The sequence below is a fragment of the Tamandua tetradactyla genome, chromosome 16, assembly GCF_023851605.1.
Source record: "Tamandua tetradactyla isolate mTamTet1 chromosome 16, mTamTet1.pri, whole genome shotgun sequence".
In the NCBI taxonomy this organism is placed as follows: domain Eukaryota; kingdom Metazoa; phylum Chordata; class Mammalia; order Pilosa; family Myrmecophagidae; genus Tamandua; species Tamandua tetradactyla.
The window spans coordinates 12,975,479-12,995,316 of record NC_135342.1 but is presented as its reverse complement, the minus strand read 5'-3'; the positions used below and the strand labels follow the sequence as shown (position 1 = coordinate 12,995,316).

The window sequence follows — 19,838 nt, the reverse complement described above, 5'->3', positions numbered from 1 at the left end:
GCTCAGCCTACTGATTTGATTGCCCCCCCGCTTGCAAGAATATCAGGAATTCTCCAAATGGGGAAGCTGAAGTTTTCTGCCTTTCTCCCCAATCCCCCAAGAGGATTTTGCAAATACTTCTGTATTCACTGTTCAAATCACTCTGGGATTTATCGGGGCATCACACTAACCTGGACAAACCAAAAAAATCTCATGCCCTATTCAAGGTTCCATGTATGTGTGGTGTTAACTAAACTGTCCATATAAGTTAAATTAGGAAATGCACTAAAAATGTAAATTTTGTACCAAATAAACATTCCTTGCTTTACTCATACAGAAGTTGAAGTTTTAAACTATGAATGACCATCTATTTTCAACACCCTGCAATACTGACATTCCTTTGTTTTTCCTCATGCAAAAACATTTTTTAATTTGTACATTTAGTCACTATCATTGTACACTCCAGGCATTCCTACATTACACCATCTCAGTCCTTATTGTCTTTCCTTGTGGTTTCATATGGGTCCCCAACCCTTCTCCCTCTATCGTTCTCACATTCAGCTTCATTCAGTGTACTTAGATTATTGTGCTATAATCAGGTAGCATTATGCTATCCATTTCTGAATTTTTAGAATTAGTGCTGTTGTATAATCTGTATCCCTTCAGCCCCAATTAGCCAATCTCTACCCTATTTCTATCCCCTGATAACTTGTATTCTTAACTGAAATTCTCCAAGTTCACTCATTAATGGTAGTTCATATCAGTGAGACCATACAGTATTTGTCCCTTTGTTTCTGGCTAATCTCACTCAGCATAACAACCTTAATGCCCATCCATGTTGTTACACGGTTCATGACTTTATTCTGTCTTACAGTTGCATAATAGTCCATTGTACATATATACCACAGCTTGTTTAGCCACTCATCTCTGTTGATGGACATTTGGACTGTTTCCATCTCTTGGCAATTGTAAATATTGCTGCTATAAACATTGATGTGCAAATTTCTGTTTGTGTCCTTGCCCTCATGCCCTCTGAATAGATACTTAGCAATGGTATTGCTTGATCCTATGTAAATTCTATACTTAGCTTCCTGAAGAACCACCAAACTGCCTTCCACAATGGTTATACCATTTTACATTCCCACTAATAGTGGAAAAGTGTGCCTCTTTCTCTACATCCTCTCCAGCACTTGTTTTCTGTTTCTTGATAATGGCCATTCTAGTGGGTGTCAGATAATATCTCATTGTGATTTTGATTTGCATTTCCCTAATAGCCAAGGGAAGTTGAACATCTTTTCATGTGCCTTTTAGCCATTTATATCTCCTCTTCGGTGAAGTGTCTGTTCATGTCTTTTGCCCATTTTGTAATTGGGTTGTTTGTCTTTTTGTTGTTCAGTTGAAGAATCTCTCTAAATATTCTAGATACTAAACCCTTATCTTATATTTCCAAATACTGCCTTCCATTGTATAGGCTGCTTTTTTATTTCTTGACAAAGTTCTCTGATGCACAAAAGTGTTTAATTTTGAGACGTTCCCAATTATCTATTTCTTTCTTCAATACTTATGCTTTGGGTATAAGATCTAGAAGACTTCTCCCTATTACAAGTTTTATAAGATAGTTTCTTACATTTTTTTCTAAAAGTTTCATGGTCTTAGCTCTAATGTTAAGGTCTTTGATCCATTTTGAGTTAATTTTTGTATAAAAATTATTCAAAGATATAGAACCTCTTTCATTCTTTCGCATATGGATAATCAGCTCTCCAAGCAACATTTATTGAAGAGACTGCTCTGTCCCAGGTGAGTTGCTTGACTGCCCTATCAAAGATCAATTGTCCATAAATGATAGGGTCTATATCTGAACACTCTATTCAATTGCATTGGTCAGTATATCTATCTTTATGCCAGCACCAGGCTGTTTTGACCACTGTGGCTTCCTAATATGCCTTCAAGTCAGGCAGTGTGAGACTTCCAACTTCAATTTCCTTCTCAAGATTGTTTCAGCTATTTGGGGCACCCTGCCCTTCCAAATTTGGTTACTGGTTTTTCTTTTTCTGCAAAGTAAGTTCTTGGGATTTTAATTGGTATTGCATTGAATCTGTAAATCAATTTAGGCAGAATTGACATCTTAACTATATTTAGTCTTCCAATCCATGAACACAGTATGCCCTTCCATTTATTTAGGTCTTCGGTGATTTCTCTTAGCAATTTCTTGTAGTTTTCTTTGTATAGATCTGTTGTATCCTTAGTTAAATTTACTTCTAAGTATTTTATTCTTTTAGCTGCAAGTGTAAATGGAATTTTTTATTTCCTCCTCAGAATGCTCATTACAAATGTATAGAAACACTACAAATTTTTGAGTGTTGATCTTGTAACCTGACACTTTGCTGTACTCATTTATTAGCTCTAGTACTTTTGCTGTGGATTTTTCGGGGTTTTCAACATATAGTATATCATCTGCAAACAGTTAGAGTTTTACCTCTTCCTTTCCAATTCTGATGCCTTGTATTTCCTTTTCTTGTTTAATTGCTCTGGCTAGAGCATCCAATACAATGCTGAATAACAATGGTGACAGTGGACATCCTTGCCTTGTTCCTGATCTTAGGGGGAAAGCTTTCAGTCTTTCCCCATTGAGGATGATGTTAACTGTGGGTTTTTCATATATTCCCTTTATCATGTTGAGGAAGCTCCCTTCTATTCCTATCCTTTGAAGTTGTTTCATCAAGAAAGGATGTTGAATTTTGTCAAAAGCCTTCTCTGCATCAATCGAGATCATGTGGTTTTTCTGCTTTGATTTGTTGATACAGTGAATAGCATTAACTGATTTTCTTCTGTTGAACCATCCTTGCATAGCTGGAATAAACCCCACTTGGTCATGGTGTATAATTCTTTTAATCTGCTGCTAGATTTGATTTGCAAGAATTTTGTTGAGGAGTTTTGCATTTATATTCATTAGAGAGATTGGCTGTAATTTTCTTTTCTTCTAGTATCTTTGGCTTTGGTATGAGGGTGATAATGGCTTCATAGGATGAGTTAGGTAGCCTTTCCTCCTCTTCAAATCTCTGAAGAGTTTGAGCAGGACTGGTACTAATTCTTTCTTGAATGCTTGGTAGAATTCACATGTGATGCCATCTGGTCCTGGACTTTGCTTTTTTGGGGGAGCTTCTGGATGACTGATTCAATTTCTTTATCTGTAATTGGTTTGTTGAGGTCATCTATTTCTTCTCAAGTCAATGTTGGTTGTTCATGTCTTTCTAGGAAGTTGTCCATTTCATCTACATTGTCTAGTTTATTATCATAAAGTTTCTCATAGTATCCTCTCATTACCTCCTTTATTTCTGCAGGGTCAGTGGTTATGTCTCCTTTTCCATTTCTGATTTTATTTATTTGCATCCTTTCTCTTTTTCCATTTATCAACCTTGCTAATGGTCCATCGATTTTATTGATTTTTTTCAAAGAACCAACATCTGGTTTTGATTTTCTCGACTATTTTCATGTTCTCAATTTCATTTATTTCTGCTCTAGTCTTTATTTCTTTCCTCTTGCTTGCTTTGGGGTTAGTTTGTTGTTGTTTCTCTAGTTTTTCCAACTGAACAGTTAAGTCCTCAATTTTTGCTCTTTCTTCTTTTTTGATATAGGCATTTAAGGCAATAAATTTTCCTCTTAGCACTGACGTTGCTGTGTCCCATAAGTTTTGATATGTTGTGTCTTCATTTTCATTTGCCTCAAGATATTTACTGATTTCTCTTAGAATTTCTTCCTTGACCCACTGGTTGTTTAAGAGTGTGTTGTTGAGCCTCCATATATTTGTGAATTTTCTGGCACTTTGCCTGTTATTGATTTCCAACTTCATTCCTTTATGATCCAAGAAAGTGCTTTGCATGATTTCAATCTTTTTAAATTTATTGAGACTTGCTTTGTGACCCAGCATATGGTCTATCCTTGAGAATGATCCATGAGCACTTGCGAAAAAGGTGTATCCTGCTGTTGTGGGGTGTAATGTTCTATAAATGTCTGTTAAGTCTAGTTTGTTTATTGTATTATTCAGATTCTCATTTCTTTAGTAATCCTCTGTCTAGATGTTCTATCCATCGATGAGAGCAGGAAATTGAAGTTTCCAACTATTATGGTAGATGTGTCTATTTCTCTTTTCAATGTTTGCCTCGTGTATTTTGGAGCACTCTGGCTCAGTGCATAAATATTTATGATTGTTATGTCTTCTTGTTGAATTTTCCCTTTTATTAATACATAGTGTCTTTTTAATTGTTTTACATTTGAAGTCTAATTTGTCAGTTATTGTATAGCTACTCCTGCTCTTTTCTGATTGTTGTTTGCATGAAATACCTTTTCCCAACCTTTCACTTGCAATCTGTTTTTGTCCTTGTGTCTAAAATGTGTCTCCTGAAGACAGCATATACATGAGTCCTATTTTTTAATCCATTCCACTAGTCTATGTCTTTTGATTGTAGAGTTTAATCCATTAACATTTAGTGTTATTACTATAAGGGCAGTACCTTTGTTCTACCATTTCGCATTTTGGATTTTATATGTCATATCTAATTTTTTTCTCTTTTTACCTTTACTGATAGTCTTCATTTCTACACTTTTCTCCACACCTCTCTCTTGTCTTTTCCTATCTGCCTCTAGTGCTCCCTTTAGTGTTTCTCGCAAAGCTGGTCTCTCAGTCACAGATCTCTCTGATTTTTTTTGGTCTGCAAATGTTTTAATTACTCCTCATTTATTTTTCTTTTGCATGGGCAGGCACCGGGAATTGAACCTGGGTCTCCAGCATGGGAAGCAAGAATTCTGCCAGTGAGCCACCGTCGCACTGCCTTCCCCCTCATTTCTGAAGGACAGTTTGGCTGGATATAGAATTCTTAGTTGGTAGTTTTTCTCTTTTAGAATCTTAAATATATAGTACCACTGTCTTCTCGCCTTCATGGTTTCTGCTCAGAAACCTACACATAGTCTTATTGGGCTTTCCTTGTATGTGATGGATTGCTTTACTCTTGCTGCTTTCAAAATTCTCTCTTTCTCTTTGACATCTGACAGTGTGATTAGTAAGTGTCTTGGACTAGGTCTATTTGGATCTATTCTGTTTGGGGTATGCTGTACTTCTTGTATCTGTAATTTTAAGTCTTTCGTAAGAGTTGGGAAATTTTCAGTGATAATTTCCTTCATTAGTCTTTCTCCTCCTTTTTTCTTCTCTTCTTTTGGGACACCCACAACACATATTCATGTGCTTCATATTGTCATTCAATTTCCTGAGTCCCTACTCATATTTTTCCATTCTTTTCCCTATATTTTCTATTGCATGTCAGATTTCAGATGTCTTGTCCTCCAGTTCACTAATCCTTTCTTCTGCCTCTTCAAATCTAATGTTGTAGGTTTCCATTTTTTTTCATCTCTCTTACTGTGCATTCATTCCCATAAGTTCTGTGATTTGTTTTTTCAGACCTTCAATTTCTTCTTTTGTTCACCCATTGCCTTCTTATATCCTCCTTCAAACTACTGATTTGATTTTTGATGAGATTCTCTATGTTTGTTCGAACACCCTGAATTAGTTGTTTCAACTTCTGCATCTCATTTGAATTGCTGGTTTGTTCCTTTCATTGGGCTATATATATTCAATTTTCCTAGTATGACTTGTTTTTTTTGCTGATGTCTAGGCATTTAAGTTCCTTTATTAGTTTATTCTGGAGATTGTTTTCAGTCTTTTACCTAGGATTTTCTTGCTGATGGCTCTGTTCTCTATCTGTCCTTTGACATTATGTTCAGCTAATTCTAGACTCTAGCATAGGTTTTGTTTAATGGGTCAGAATTTTTCAGGTCTTATTTTTCTGCTTCTTGCCCTGCCTATATGGAGCCTTTTTTTTTTTCTTTTTCTTTTTCTTTTTAGGAGGTTCTATTTAGATATTATAGACTCCAGTTAGATTTTTCCAGACCACCCTGGCCTTCTCTCAGGAGAAAAGAGTCACCTGTATTGGTTTTCCCTGAGGGTGAGACCCAGCAGGTTGACAGCCTTTCCTATGAAACTTCTAGACTCTGTTTTTCCTATCCTTCCCAGTATGTGATGCTTATCTGCCTGCAGTTTCCTGCCAGCATAAAGTGATGCGCTGCCTTTAACTGCAGCAAATTCTCCCTCTTGAGGTGTGGTTGAGACAGAGGAAAGGTTGTAGGCTGGCTTTAATTGCTTCAGTTTTCCAGTTCCTGGGGCCTGAATTCCTTGAGGGAGGGATTCCATCTGAGCTAGGCCCCACCCTTCTTGTGGGGAAGGCACAGCCTCCAAGGAATTAGTTCCTTTCATCTGACCAGCCTCTTTGTCTCACAGACAAGCTTAATTCTGCCTTTGTCTGGGGTAGCTAGAGCCTGAGAAGCCTTGTACTTCTATTTAACGAGGTGTTAATTAGTAGAAACAAAGCTAAAAAAAAAAAAAAATCTTTTTCAGAGCAGGATCCCCAGTCCTTAGGTTTGTTAATCAAGAGCTTAAGTTGGTACTTTGCTCTATGTATCGCCAGGTTCTATGTGCTCCCCACCCCCTTTTTTGGGGGACCAGCACTTTTCAAGTATTTTGCACTGTACAATCCAAAAACCCTCTGGTCTTTTTTTTTTTTTTTTTTTTTTTTACTATCAGCCCTGCCCCCTCTGTGCCAGGAAACAAATTCTTAGTACCTTTGGCTCTTATTCAAGATTTATATGAGCTGGGGGCCTATTTTCAGTAGTTAGAATTTGTTAATTTATTCCGCAAATGGAGCCTGGTTGAGCTAAGTCTCTGATGCTAGTAAAATCTCTTTTCTTTCCCCTCCAGGAACCAGTCTGCAAGGGAGGGGCGCTGGTCTCCATGACTCGGGGAACTTACAGTTCTGTGTGGGATTGCAGCTGGTCCAGCTTGTCCAGTCGGATGTATGCTGTGTGTCCGGTCACTGATGTGGCCCCAGCAGTTGTTTGTACTGTTCCTGACTATTTACTAGCTGCTCTGGAGGACAAACTAAATTCCACACATCGCTAAGCCGCCACCTTGGAACCTCCCCCCGCTTTCATTTTTTAGTATCTCTTCATGTGCTTTTGAGCCATAGGTATTTGCTCTTCAGAAAAATGCCTATTCATATCTTCAGTCCATTTTAAAATTGGGTTGTCTGTTCTTTTGTTATTGAGTTGTACGATTTCTTTATGCATACAGGATATCAAACCTTTGTTCAATACGTGATTTCCAAATATTTTCTCCCACTGAGTTAACTGTCTCTTCACGTTTTTGACAAAATCTTTTGAGGTACAAAAGCATTTGATTTTGGGGAGTTTCCACTTACCTATTTTTTCTTTTGTGGTTTGTGTTTGGGTGTAAAGTTTAAGAAGCTACCTCCTATTACTAGGTCTTGAAGATGTTTCCCTACATTTTCTTCTAGAAGCTTTATGTTACTAGTTCTCATATTTAGGTGTTTGATCCATTTTGAATTAATTTTTGTATAGAGTGTGAGGTAAGGGTCCTCTTTCATTCTTTTGGCTATTGATATCCAATTCTCCTATGCTCATTTATTGAAAAAACTACTTTGTCCCAGTTCAGTGGACTGGGGGCCTTGTCAAAAATAAGTTGACCATTGGTGGTCTATTTCTGCACTTTCAATTCGATTCCATTGGTCAATACTTCTATCTTTGCACCAGTACCATGCTGTTTTGACCACTGTGTCTTTATAAGTTTTAAAGTCAGCTAGTGTTAAATCTCCCACTTCATTTTTTCTCTTTAGGATGCTTTTAGATATTCGGGGTCTCTTTTCTCTCCAGATGAATTTGGTAACTAGCTTTCTCAAGTCTTCAAAGTAGGTTGTTGGAATTTTGATTGGTACTGCGTTGAATCTGCAGATCAATTTGGGTAGAACTGACATCTTAATTATATTTAACCTACCTATCCATGAGCAGGGAATGCCTTTCCATCTATTTGGATCTTTGATTTCTTTTAACAATGTTATGTAATTTTCTGTGTACAAGTCCTTTACATCCCTAGTTATGCTCATACTTAGGTACCTGATTCTTTTGGTTACTACTCTGAATGGAATTTTTTCCTTAACTGTCTCCTCAGGTCATTGCTTGTGTACAGAAATGTTACTGATTTTTGCACATTCATTTTATATCCCACCACCTTGCTGAATTTATTAGCTCAAGTAACTTTGTTGTAGGTTTCTCAGGATTTTTCTAGGATCACGTCACCTGCAAATAATTAACGTTTTACTTCTTCATTTCCAATTTGGATGCCTCTTATTTCTTTGTCCTGCCTAATTGCTCTAGATAGAACTTCTAGTACAATATTGAATAACAGTGGTGACAGAGGGCATTCTTGTCTCGTTCCTGATTTGAGGGGGAAAGCTTTCAGTCTCTCTTCATTGAGTACAACGCTATCTATGGGTTTTTCATATATGGCCTTTATTATATTGAGGAAGTTACCTTTCATCCCAATCTTTTGAAGGGTTTGTATTAGAAAAGGATATTAAATTTTGTTGAATGCTTTTTCAGCATCAATCAAGATGATCATGTGATTTTTCCCTTTCGACTTGTTAATGTGCTGTATTACATTAACTGGTTGCCTTGCGTTGAACCATTCTTGCATTTTTAGTATAAACCCCATTTGGGCGTACTGTATAATTCTTTTAATGTGTTGTTGAATTTGATTTCCTAGTATTTTGTTGAGAATTTTGGCATCTATGTTCATCAGGAAGATTGGCCTATAGTTTTCCTTTCTTGTAGCATCTTTACCGGTTTTGGTATTAAAGTGATGTTATTTCATAAAATGAGTTAAGTAGTGTTCCTTTTCCCTCATTTTTTGGGAAAATTTTAGCAGGATTGGTGTTAGTTCTTTTTGGAATGGTTGATAAAATTCTCCTGTGAAGCTATCTGGCCCTGGGCTTTTCTTTGTAGGAAAATTTTTGATGACTGATTGAAGCTCTTTATTTGTGATTGGGTTTGTGGAGATCTATTTCTTCCTGAGTCAGTGTACCACCAAAGAATGAGAACTTTCACAAATATATGGAGATTAAATAACACACTTTTAAACAACCAGTGGGTCAAAGAAGAAATTGCTAGAGAAATTAGTAGCTATCTGAAGCAATTTGTTTGTGTGTTTCCAGGAATTTGTCCATTTCATCTAAGTTGTCTATGGGCATATAGTTGTTCATCGTATCGTCTTATGATTTCTTTTATTTCTTCAGGGTCTATGGTAACGACCCCCCACTCATTTCTCATTTTGTTTATTTGCATCCTCCTTCTTTCTTCATCAGCTTTGTTAGTGGGTGATCGATTTTATTGATTTTCTCAAAGAAACAATTTTTGGTTTTATTGGCACTCTCTGTTCTTTTGTTCAACCATTCATTTAACTCTGCTTTAATCTTTGTTATTTCTCTTCTTCTATTGCTTTTGGGTTAGTTTGCTGTTCTTTCTCATGTTCCTCTAGGTGAGTAGTTAAGTCCCCGATTTTTGCTCTTGTTTTTTAATATAGGCATTTAGGGCAATAAATTTTCCTCTCAGCACAGCCTTTGCTGCATCCCATTAGTTCTGATATGTTGCACTTCCGTTTTCATTTGACTTCAGATAGCTACTAATTTCTCTAGCAATTTCTTCTTTGACCCACTGGTTGTTTAAGAGTGTGTTATTTAATCTCCATATATTTGTGAAAGTTCTCATTCTTTGGTGGTTATTGATACCTAGCTTCAATCCACTGTGATCAGAGATGGTGCTTTGAATAATTTTGATGTTTTTAAATTTATAAAGACCTGTTTTGTGCCCCAGCATATGATCTATCGTAGAGACTGTTCCATGAGTTCTAGAGAAGAATGTATATCCTGGTGTTTTGGGGTGTAATGAACTATCTATGTCTCTTAGATCCAATTCATTCATCAAGTTTTTAACTTCTCTATTTCCTTGTTGATCCTGTCTGGTTGTTCTATCTATAGAGGAGAGTGGTATATTGAAGTCTCCTACTATTATTGCTCCCTTCATTTTTGCCAATGTCTGTCTCATGAACTTGGGAGCTCCTTGATCGGGAGTGTGCTGGTTTAAAAGGATTTATGTACCCTAGAAAAGCTGTTTTAATCCTGATCAATCTTGTGGGAGCAACGGTTTCTTCTAATCCCTCTTCAGTACTATAGGCTGGAAACTTGATTAGGTTATGTCCACAGAGATGTAACTCGATCAATTGTGGGTATTAAACTTGATTAGACGGAGACATGTCTCCACCCATTTTCCATGGGCCTTAATTAGTTTACTATAAAAGAACAGACATTTCAAAGAGCGTTCCTTTTGGAGAACGAGGAGAGAATGACATAGACACATGAAGCTAGCGACTTTTGGAGATGAAGGAGGAAAACGCCTCCCAGGGGGCTTCACGATGCAAGGGGCCTGGAGAGAAAGCCAGCAGATGCTGCCATGTTCGCCATGTGCCCCTCCAGCTGAGAAAGAAATGCTGAACATCATCAGCCTTCTTGAACCAAGGTATCTTTCCCCCAATTGATCTTAGACTGGACATTTCTATAGACTTGTTTTAATTTGGACAATTTCATAGCATTAGAACTGCAAACTAGCAGCTTATTGAATTCCCCTTTCTTAAAAGCCATTCCGTTTCTGGTATATTGCATTCCAGCAGGTAGCAAACTAGAATAGGAAGCATAAACATTTATGATTGTTATTTCTTCTTGGTTAATTGTCCCTTTTATTACTATACAGTGTCCTTTGTCTCTTATGATGTCTTTACATTCAAAATCTATTTTGTCTGATATTTCTATAGCTATTCCTCCTTTCTTTTGGTTATAATTTGTGTGGAAAATCTTTTTCTATCCTTTTACTTTCAGTCTATTTGTATCCATGTGTCTAAGATAAGTCTCTTGAAGCAGCATATACCTGGATTATATTTCCTAATCTGTTCTATCAATCTGTATCTTTTAATTGGTAAGTTTAGTCCATTAACATTCAAACTTATTACTGAAAAGATGTTACTTGAATCCACCATCTTATCTTTTGGATTTTGTCAGATCTATGTACACTTTTTCCTCTTTCTCTTTTTATCCTTTTAAGTTACCCTTACTGGTACTCTTCAATTCTGTGCCCTCCTCCAAACCTCCCTCTCCTTTTCTGTTTTTTTCCAATTGGCAGAACTCCCTTTAGTATTTCTTGTAGGACCAGTCTCTTGTTGACAAATTATTTAAGCATTTGTTTGTCTGTGAAAATTTTAATCTCTCCTTAGTTTTGAAAGACAATTTGGCTGGGTACAGAATTCTTGACTGGAAGTCTTTCTCTTTTATGATCTTACATATATCACGTCCACTGCCTTCTCACTTCCATAGTGCCAATTGAGCAATCTGAACTCAGTCTTATGTGCTGTGCCAGTTTGAAATGATGTATGTACCCTAGAAAAACCATGTTTTAATCCTAATCCCATTTTGTAAAGGCAGCTGTTCCTTCTAATCCCTGTTCAGCATTGTATGTTTGAAACTGTAATTAGATCATCTCCCTGGAGATGTGATTTGATCAAGAGTGGTTGTTAAGCTGGATTAGGTGGAGGCGTATCTCCACCCATTTGGGTGGGTCTTGATTAGTTTCTGAAGTCCTATAAAAGAGGAAACATTTTGGAGAATGAGGGAGATTCTGAGAGAACAGAGAATGACATAGCCACAAGAAGCAGAGTCCACCAGCCAGAGACCTTTGGAGATGAAGAAGGAAAATAATGCTAGCTTCATTAAACAGGAGAGAAAGCTAGCAGATGACACCATGTTCGCCATGTGCCCTTCCAGCCAAGTGAGAAACCCTGACTGTGTTCACCATGTGCCTTCTCACTTGAGAGAGAGAGGTCCTGAACTTCATCAGCCTTCTTGAACCAAGGTATCTTTCCCCGGATGCCTTTGATTGGACATTTCTATAAACGTTTTAATTGGGACATTTTCTTGGCCCTAGAACTGTAAATTAGCAACTTATTAAATACCCCCTTTTAAAAGCCATTCCATTTCTGGTATATTGCATTCTGGCACCTAGCAAACTAGAACATCTAGTTTCCCTTGTATGTAGTAGACTGTTTTTCTCTTGTTCCTTTCAGGATTTTCTGCTTCTCTTCATCTGACAGATTGATTAGTATGTTTTGGTTTTTGTGAGCTGTATTGTGAGGGTCACATTTCATTCTTTTTCATGTAAGTATCCCCTGTTGCACCATTCATTGATCTGTTTGTTTTTGTTTGTTTGCTTGTTTCTTTGTTTGGGAAGTGCATGGGCTGGGAATTGAACCTGGGTCTCTTGCATGGCAGGTGAGAATTCTACCACTGAACTACCCTTGCACCCCTAGTATGTGTCTTGGAGAAGGTCTATTTGAATTTATTCTATTAGGAGTTCATTGAGTTTCTTTGACTTGCATATTCATGGCCTTTATAAGGGTTGGGAAGTTTTCCCCATTATATCCTCAACTAATCTCCCTAGTTCTTTACTCTTGTCTTCTCCTTCTGGGACACCAACGATTCTTATATTTGCATGCTTTGTTTTGGCCGTCTTTTCCCTGAAATCCAATTTAAAATTTTCCATCTTTTTTGCCATTTGCTCGAGTGTTCAAAATCAGTTGTCTTGCCCTCTAGCTTGTTTATTCTTTCTTCTGCCTCTTCAAATCTTCTGTTGTGTCTCTAGTATATTTTTTAGTCCGCAACATCTTTAATCTCTGTGATATCTATTTTTCTATTTATTCTTTCCTCTTCATGCTCTTCTAGTGTATTCCTGATCTCCTTTACATCATTAGCCATCCCATTTATTTTATTTAGGAAAGTTATATGAACATCTTTGATTAATATGTTCCAAAGTCTGCGTCTTCTCCAGTGTTTTAATTTGGTCATTAGGCTGGGCTATAACTGTCTGCATCTTGATATGCTTAGTGGTCTTCTGTCATCTTCGTGGCATGTAAATATCTTGATTGATATAAGCTGATTTTCTTCAGTAGTCCAAAGCCTTGTATTTGTGGGACGGACAAGGAGCAGGACACGAGGTGCGGGACGGGGCACAAAGTATGTGATGTATTCCAGCACAGGTACAGGCACAGGTTGGGGACACTATGCTGGTGCCTTTGAATATAGAGTGTTTGTCATAGGGTTGTAGAGTTACAGTGCAGGAGCCATGGGTATGTGATGCAGCTCAGCAGACCCTGGAGCACAGGAGCAGACTGCAATGTGGGGAAAACAGAGGTAGAATGTTCCTAGTTCCGGTCTCCCTGTCTGTGCACTCCTGAGGGCTCCAGGCTTCCATTTGGAAAGGTTAGGATGTGTTCTAGTTTGCTAGCTGCCGGAATGCAACACACCAGAGATGGACTTTTAATAAAAGGGGATTTTTTCATTAGTTCTTCAGAGGAAAGGCAGCTAACTTTCCACTGAGGTTCTTTCTTACGTGGGAAGGCACAGGGTGATCTCTGCTGGCCTTCTCTCCAGGCCTCTGGGTTCCAACAACTTAGCCTGGTGTGATTTCTTTCTGCACCTCCAAAGGCCTGGGCTGAGCTGCGAGTGCTGAGATGAGGTATGCTGAGCTGCTGGGCCTGTGCTTTGTTGCGCTCTCTCATTTAAGCACCAGCCAATTAAATTAAGCATCATTTATTGCATCAGGCACGCCTCCTAGCCGACTGCAGATGTAATCAGCAACAGATGAGGTTCACATACCATTGGCTCATGTCCACAAAAATAGATCCAGGCACCTTCACCTGGCCAAGTTGACAGCTGAATCTAACTACCACAGGCTGTTTACCAGTTGGACAGTCTCCAGTTCTCTGCATCTCAGTTCTTCAGCTTTTGCAACCTGGATCTCCTTATGTACTGCAGAAGACCCTCCTGGAATTGCCATCTCAGTCACCTTCCCATCCTTTCTCTAGCTGTTCCTTGGAGCAGGGTTGAACTTGATCTATCCTATTTCGCCATATTCCCAGAACCCTGGGTGTAGCCCTTTTACAGAACTTTGTGCTATCCAACTCAAAAAGCCTCGGGGTTGTTTCTTTCTTCCCACCAGCCCCACCCCCTCTCTGCTGGGGCAAAAACTCCTAGTACCTTTAAAGCTTACTGCAGGTTTCTCTGTGCTGAGGGCCTATTTTCAGTAGTCAGAATTTGTGAATTAATTCTGCAAGCGAAGCTTGGTTGAGCTAAGCCCTTGGTGCTAGTAAAGTCTGTTTCCTTTCCCCACAGGGAACCAACCTGTTGCACCCATGGGGGAGGGGTGCCAGCCTCCGTGGCTTGAGGGACTTACAGTTCTGTGTGGGGTCTCAGCTGGTCCACCTTGTCTAGACTGGTGTACGCTGTGTGTCCAGTTGCTGATTTAGCCCCAGCAGTTGTTCTGTACTGTTCCTGGCTATTTACTAGCTACTCTGGAGGACAAATTAAATTCCACACCTCACTAAGCTGACATCTTGCCCTCATCCCTGGGTGTTTTTTTTTTTTTACTTTATTTTTTTTCTTGGAGTAATGAAAATGTTAAAACATCAACTGTGTGACGAATGCACATATGATACTGTGAACCACTGATTGTACACTTTGGAGATTATATGGTATTTGGGATTTGAATATACATCTCAGTAAAATTGAATTAAAAAAAAAATAGATAACCTTCCAATAAGTCACCCAGCCCCACAGACTGTATGTGCTCACAGACATCACTTGTCTTTTCAATCACTGCTGACTCTGAAACAGCAGTGCCCTCTGGAGGCAGTCTGGTGCGGTGGGTAGGGACATGGGCCCAGGGCTATTATTTCTTAGCTATGTGGCCCTGAGCAAGCTACTAATCTCTCTGTGTTTTAATTTTCTCATCTGTAAAATAGAGCAAAAAGCAGTACTCACTTCACAGGGCTTATTAAGAAAATTAGATAAAATAATAATAATAATCAATGTGGAAAAATCCTTCATTTATAATTTATTCTTTAAACAAAACAGAACAGAAATCCTAGGTCTATAATCACTGTTCACCATCATTTAGACACACACAGGCATCGGTGAATATAAGAAAACTCAGTACAGTAGTAACTGCTAAAACAAGGAAAAAGAGAAAAGTCTTTACTAGGAGAACGAAACCTCTTGGAGAAGTGACAGATAATTCATGCTTGAGAAGTCATTCAATGAAAAATCATGGGAACCATTTGCATACAGCAACACTTGTAGGATATAGGAGTAGTCACAATGTATAAAGCACAGCTGGTATCAAAAAAGGAAATCCTCAGTGATGACTCATTCCTGAGTCACCATTAATAGTCTTACACTAGGGAGAAAACAATCCTAAAGCCAAAGTAGAAAAACCTTCAGCTGGATTTCACACCGGAAAACTCCAAACTGGAAAACAAAAAATCTTTTAAGAACTCTTGAGCAGCAAAGAATTCAGCAAATAATTTTTCAGCACATAATTTAGAATTTTGAAAACGACTACTGAAAATATGTAGAATAATGATTTAGGATTGTGAAGTGAAATGGAAATACTGAATGCAAAAGTTTTTAAGAAGTGATAAGAAATGAGATTAAACTCAGTAGATTAGTACTTGAATATATGTAAGCAGTAAAAGCACTGAAAAATCTAATACAATACGTGGGTCAAGTTCTAGTTTTTCTTTATGTCATTCTAAATGCATAGATACAGATAAATAAGAAAACAATTGAATAAACTGCAAGCAGTAAACAAAAACACTTAGATCACAAAATTATGTGACAAGACTTATTTTAATATTGTGTATGTTCATGACAAGGATGAAAGCAAACATGGATAAACAAACACACTTTAGAAGGAGAAGGGGAAAAAAGTCTACTCATATATGAAAAAAATCTCAAGTCAAAATGTTAACAAAAGAATGCAAACTGAGGAACAATATACACAGTATGATCTAATATTTTTAAAAATTAGAAAAAAACAGAAAATAAACTAAATATGCAAGTACATACATCAATGTAAATAAACAGCAAAAGAAATGGATTGAAAATCAAAATTGCTGAAAAATTACTACTTCATTCCTATCACTTTTAGGAACCTTTTAGTACCTTTTAGGAACCACGCACTGCTCTAAGAGTTGTACATGTGTTAATTCAATGAATCCACACAAAAAGCCTCATATAGTTTATTATATCCTTTTACACACAAGTATACTGGAACACAGGGAGGTGAAGTTACTTCTCCAGGGTCCCCCAGTAAAGCTATACACTAAATCTAGCTCCAGAGTCCATGCTTGGGCGAGCTGATGGGTCCGGGGTGATCACATGACCCAAGCAAGGCCAAGCTGGGTCCTCTCTGGGAATCTGAGACATAGATACTAGTAGAGAGAACACTGCTCTCTTCCACTTAGATGGGACAACATAAAGATGCAGCTAGTGGACAGCTCCTCTGCCTTATGGAGAAAGCCTGCTCTAGACCAAGGCCAAGACATGTGAAACAGGACCCCATTTGGTTTATAACACAAAGTCAATAGATTTGGTTCATCCTGACCCTGATACTTACTTTGGAGGGGGCTCTGTCTCTCTGCTACTGTTGGATGCTTCCTTCTCTGGTTTCTTGGCTTTGCCCTCTTTCATGGGCTGAAAAAATGACCTACAGGAACACAGGAGGGGAGAAAAAGGAAATGATGAATGATAACCACACCAAGAATCCCTCCATGTTCAGGGCACATCAACCTCCACAGTTTTTGATGTTTCAGCACATAACAGAGGATTTCAAACACCCCTCTGACTGACAAGGAAATTGAGAGTCAGACAGAGAAAAGAGATCACACTCAGCTTATTTTTCTGCCCCAACTCACCTGTAGGATACAACACACCCCAATATTCACTCAGCAAATATTGATTAAGTACCCACTCTGTGCCAGGCCCTGTGCTAGGCTCTAGGGATTTGGCAGCAAACCGACACATAAAGTTCCTGCCCTCAAGGACATGGCATTCTCATGAAAAAGGAAATATTAAACAAATAGCTAAATAACAAGTGCTCTGAAAACAAATAAAGTAAGTTATGATTTCCCTTTGAGAGTGGCTAGACTTAGTGGACTTGCTTCCAGAGTAGAGCATGGAAAGGGGAAAACTGTAACTTTACAGTGGAGAAACCTGACCAGCACCATCGTACTAACTAACACAGGCAGGCATCACGTACTCCTGGCATAAGGCCATGAGAAGGGCCCTTCACCTCTGCAGTCTTCTTTCCAAACAACCCACAACTCCAGTCTATTTGTGAGAAAAACATCTGTCAAAGCAGACTGGAAGGCATTCTACAGGATCCCTGATCAGTAATCCTCAAGTGTCAAGGTTGTGAGAAACAAAAAAAGTCAGAAACTGTCACAGATTAGGCATGCTGGATTGAAATTGTTGTGTACCCCAGAAAAGTCATGTCCTTAAATCCTGATTCAATATTCCAGCACAGGGTGGAAACGTTTGGTTAGATTGTTTCCATGGAGAGTGACCCACCCAACTATGAGTGTGGCCTTTTGATAAGGTGGAGCTGTGACTCTGCCCATTCAAGGTGGAACCTGATTAGTTTACTGAAGTCCTTTAAAAGGGAAAACATTCTTCAGTTGCTTCAGAGCTGACAGAAATGCAGATAAGCAGACACCTAGACAGACATTTGGAGATTCAGAGCCCATTAGACATCACTATGTGCCTTCCCATGAGAGGCTAAGCAAGCCAGAACCCAGAGCTGTGTCCCGGAAGAGCTAAGTGAAGGCCCACAAACGCTTAGCGAAGAAACCACTGGCATCAGAAGGTGGAAGCAACAGAACTGGGAACAAAGCCCAGCAGATGCCAGACATGTGCCTTTCCATATGACAGAAATCGGCCTTCCTTGAGTCAAGGTATCTTTCTATGGATGCCTTAGTTCAGACATTTTTATGGCCTCAGAACTCTAAACCTGTAACTTAATAAACCCCCTTTATAAAAAGCCATTTCTGCTATAGCATTTCCAACAGCATTAGCAAACCCAAACACCAGGGGAGAGAAGAGAGACATGACAACTAAATGCATGCAGTATGCTGAACTGGATCCTGGGATAGAAAAAGTCATTAACAGGAAAACTGGTGAAACCCAAATGAAACACAGTGCACGATCCTGGATGGGATCCTAGCAAGGCAGGAGAAGTGGCTCAAAAGGACATACTGAGCTAACAATACGGTATTGATGTAGGTTCCATAATTGTGGCAAATGGACCACTGTAATGTCTGGTGTTAATGAGGGGGGAAATCAAGTGAAGGGTAAATAGGAACTCTGTACCATTTTTTCAACATTTCTATATAAGAAAAATTACATATCCAAAATAAAACGCTTTATCTTAAAAAAAGAAGTAAAAATATAAAATAAAGAAAAGCAAGGGGACAGAAAGTAATCAAGGGCGCTATCAACTCAGGATTTTTTATTTCTTGAGAAAAATGCATCCACAGATTTGTTTAAGGCACTATCTCCCAGGCTTCTGATAATCACAGCAAAGCATAAACACTAACTAATATTCCAGCGGTCACAGAGCCAGCGAATGGTAGAACAGAGTTCCAATCCATAATCCCAGGCTGTTTCCCTCTCCCCTCTGCAAACCGCCTCTCATTCATGTGATGGCGGGGTCTTGCTCTCTGTCGTGATGCCCAGGTGTGAGTCTGTCTGGCACCCATTCCCTCCTTCTGGTAACAGCCACTCCATTCTCTTTCTGCCCTGCCACCAGCCAAATTCTCAGAGTACATAATTTATTCTTTACCTTTTTATTCTGCAATACGTTCAAACTTACAAGACAGCTACAAAATAATACAACCCCCAAACAGAGGACTCCAACATACCCCTAACTCTGTTTCCCAAATCAAACAATTTTAATTTTTTGCCACATTTGCCATATCATTCTATCTACCCATCTATCAATCCATTTTCTAAATACTTGAGAGTACATTTTATATATCAAGCCCTTTCAACATCTGATACTGCCTTGTACATTTCCTAAGAACAAGGATGTGTGCTTATATAACTATTTTAAGAGCAGCTATCAAGTTCATGCAATTTAACATTGATATAAAGTTTACAGCCTATGTTCCATTTTTTTAATACATTCCAAAAATGTCCTTTTGAGCCTTTGCTCCTCCCTTGCTAGGATCTCATCCAGGATCATGCACTGCATTTAATTATCGCTGTCACCTTTGTTGCTCTTTTTTTGTTGTTGGGGAGGGAACATACATACAATATAAACTTTCCCATCTCAGCCACTCCCAAGCATTCCATTCAATGGGATTAATCACACTCACAATTCTGAGGCACTTACCATCTTTCATTACTAAACTTCCCCATCTCCCCAAACAGAAAACCTACACCTGTTATGTATTAACCCCACATTTCACATTCCCCCTACCCCCACCCCTGGCAACCTGTACTCTAATTTCTATTTCTATAAGTTTGCATATTCTGTTATTTTCTTTGTTGTTGCCATGGGACTTAAATTTAACATCCTAGTTCTGTAAAACTCTCATCTGCTTTGATATTAATTTACTTCAATAGTACGCAAACTATTTAGGTAGTTCTTGTCACAAATTATATGTTTATATCTTATGAATCCCAAACCACTTATTTATCTTTACATTTTATGCATCTGCCTTTTAGATCCTGCAGGAAATAAAACGCAGAATTAGAAACCAAAACTACAAAGTACTGGCATTTATATTTACCCATGTCATTACCCTCACTGAAGATCTTTATTTCTTTCGTGGCTTCAAACTATTGCCTACTGCCCTTTCCTGTCAACCTGCAGAGCTCTCTTTACCATCTCCTGTAGGGCAGGTCTAGTGGCAAGAAACTCCCTTAGCTTTTATATGGGACTGTCCCAATCTCTCTCTCATTTTTGAAAGATAGTTTTGCCAGCTATAGAATTCTTGGGTGAAAATTTTTTACTTTCAA

At 38.4% G+C, this 19,838-nt stretch overlaps 1 protein-coding gene across 4 annotated transcripts in view; it reads right to left on the bottom strand.

The window, feature by feature from the left end:
- The window catches only part of LIG1 (DNA ligase 1), a 119,089-nt gene that overhangs the window by 68,349 nt on the left and 30,902 nt on the right, over positions 1–19,838 (bottom strand). For all 4 annotated transcript variants that reach the window (XM_077131303.1, XM_077131301.1, XM_077131300.1 and 1 more), the window contains exon 3: positions 16,435–16,524. In XM_077131303.1, the coding sequence (XP_076987418.1) occupies positions 16,435–16,524 (90 nt within the window). The remainder of the gene's footprint in view (positions 1–16,434; positions 16,525–19,838) is intronic.